Source organism: Priapulus caudatus, unplaced genomic scaffold (assembly GCF_000485595.1).
Source record: "Priapulus caudatus unplaced genomic scaffold, Priapulus_caudatus-5.0.1 Scaffold843, whole genome shotgun sequence".
In the NCBI taxonomy this organism is placed as follows: Eukaryota; Metazoa; Priapulida; class Priapulimorpha; order Priapulimorphida; family Priapulidae; genus Priapulus; species Priapulus caudatus.
This window is the reverse complement of record NW_014577904.1, coordinates 112,356-115,376: the sequence shown is the minus strand read 5'-3', so window position 1 is coordinate 115,376 and position 3,021 is coordinate 112,356. Positions and strand designations below refer to the sequence as shown.

General features: G+C 43.2%; 1 protein-coding gene across 1 annotated transcript in view; it reads left to right on the top strand.

The window, feature by feature from the left end:
* The first annotated feature begins 2,245 nt into the window (after positions 1-2,245).
* Positions 2,246-3,021, top strand: part of LOC106813908 (regulating synaptic membrane exocytosis protein 2-like) — a 54,584-nt gene continuing 53,808 nt past the window's right edge. The window contains exon 1 of the mRNA XM_014818152.1: positions 2,246-2,657. Coding sequence (XP_014673638.1) covers positions 2,527-2,657 — 131 coding nt within the window. The 5' untranslated portion in view covers positions 2,246-2,526. The remainder of the gene's footprint in view (positions 2,658-3,021) is intronic.

The window sequence follows — 3,021 nt, the reverse complement described above, 5'->3', positions numbered from 1 at the left end:
TACATAATATTATAGTCTACCTATATTATTTCTATGGCAACAGCGCATAAAACCGATAATTTTGATAACCCTGTGATACCTTTGATAAACCCTTCATGTGCCCTTGATATCCTATACACGCATCGTATCTATGTGGATAAGTTATTTATTGGTAGACACCATATAATTCTATTAAACGATATTATGGGATGTCCAGTTTTAATTAGTTAATTGTCACTTGTATACTACAGGTCCATAATCGCCTATATACAATTCCGAAAACCGAAAAGCCATGAGAACCGAAAGTTTTCCCGTGGACCGTCACTCCTATGCACGTCATAACAACACTGCCAAATGGCACAATGCCACAATGACAACACTGTACTAGACGATTTATGGTCTACCCCATCATTTCACTTACAACGTTATTACTGTACAATTGAACTATAATACTATTTATAGTTTATATTTATCTCAGAAATTATCTTAAAAGAAGCCACTATGACATTAAGAAATTGATATTCATTTGATTCAAATAAAATGTACACAAATGGAAGATAAAATTAAAAGTTAAATAGTAACTGTTATTATTTTACTTATATTAAAAAGAATGTTAAATTCATATAGTACAACGTCAATTAGAATTAGAATTACAATATAGTAAATGGAAATTCCTTTTCTTTCTATGGATGTTACAACGACCAAGGTAAAAATTAATATCGCCAAAATTTCACAGGTTGCATTGGACGCGTGGGTGCACCAATTGGGTTTCTGGCAATAACATACAATATGTTATCCGGAATTAATTTCTTAAATAGACTAAATGTATGTTGTGGAAATGAACGCAGTAACACATTACACAAACATGTAACGTGTTACAGTGACATGATATGTTTAGACTTTAGAGATAACGTGTGGCATTTTGTTGGCAGGTATGATTGTGTGTAACTGTGATGTAGCGTGTATATAACGTTAGTATTTCTGTACAGTTTGTGTCGCTCTATACTCACACACACGCGCGCGCACGCGCACACACATGCACACACGCGCGCGCACGCGCACACACATGCACACACGCGCGCGCAAGTATGCACGCACGCATATATGACACATGCACGCACACGCACACGCACGCACGCACACAACACGCACGCACGTTCGCACACGATACGCACACGCACAACACACACGCACGCTGACACAAAACCGCTCACTTACACACACCACACACACACACAACACACACACACACAACACACACACACACACACACACACACACACACACACACACACACATACACACACACACCACACACACACACACACACACACACCAACAAACACACACATACACACACGAAACACACACATGCACACACACACACACACGCGACACACACACACACACACAGCACACACACACACAAACACACACACCACACACGACACACACACACACACACACACACACACACACGCGCCGCACGCGCAGCTGGCGCGCGCGCACCAGTCACGCACAACCATACACATTACACCATCCAGGATTCAGGAGTCTATCAACTATTGATAGGACTCCTGCATACACATACCTACACATAGCCTACACATACACAACACATACAACATACACATCTTACACATACAGCATACACATACACACTTAACACACACACACACACACACACACACCACACACACCACACACACACACAGACAACATACACATTACACATACACATAAACACAATACACATAACACAAATACAACATACACATAACACATACAATACACAACACATACACATACACATACACATACACATATACACATATACACATACACATATATACATACACATATACATACACATGCACGCACGCACGCGCGCGTGAGCTAATTCCTACGTGCTACGTGTGTGCGCGCGTGCGTGCTCGCGTTCACGCGTGTGAGGTAATGTCAGGTAATGTTAGACCTTAGCGCGCTACGGAGCTCACACGTCGGCAGCACGAATTTATTATTCGTTCAGCAGGGAGGCGGTGGAAGAAGGAGACGGGTAGGTGGGTGAGCGCCCTTTTTCCAACATTGCGCTCTCGACACGTATTTATTTACTGCTAGGCTTCCGTTGGCTGGTTTTCCCGAAAGCAGTGACATCACACGCACGCAAGAGCATGAATGACCAATCAGGCCACGCCCGATATCGATAATTGCAATTTGCCGCATGTGCACTGGGAATGGAAATTGTGGTTTGCGCCGAGAAGCGGCGGCCATTTTTGGGAATTGCGAAGGTTGAGCGACGATGGTGCGGGCGATGGAAATGGAATACATATGTGCTCGCTTCATCGGCTTGAGATGACAGTCCACTGGAAACGGTGCGAAGAGGAAACGGCATGTAGCAATAAGCCTAAATGTACGAACATTTGAGAACTAGAAGCTCAAGAAGTGAAGGATTTATGAAGGCAGATCGATACGGCCACGACGACGACCACGATACAGCCAGTGGTTGTGCTCGGTTCCACGTCTACCAAGCTATTGGACCAGCATATCATGTCTACACGAAGACCACCCCAACCTTCAATGCCTGATCTTTCACATTTGACAGAAGAGGAACGGAAAATTATCGAAGATGTGCTACGACGACAGCAAGAGGAAGATGGGAAAGAGGAGCAAATTCTTCGGTAGGTTCCTTACGTGCTCATGTCTATTCAGTTCAGTCGCATGAACATCCCAACGAAGATATGGTTCGCATTTAGTAGTAACTAAAAGTAAAATAGGTTATCTACGTTTTAATCATGTTAAATATTCCGGATGAATTTCGATCTGCAGCAGAAAGGCGTGGAAAATGGGATGTTCGTGTGACGCATTGGCGTCATTGGTGACGTGTGGTGATGTTGACGATGATGCTATGTTGACCATGATGATGGTGATGGTGTTGCACACAACTTGTTGTGATGGTACTTGGTAACATAAGTTCGTACGTAAGTTCGCTCCAAATACTGCATGCAAGTCCATGCAAGTCCATGCAAGTCCATGCAAGTCCAT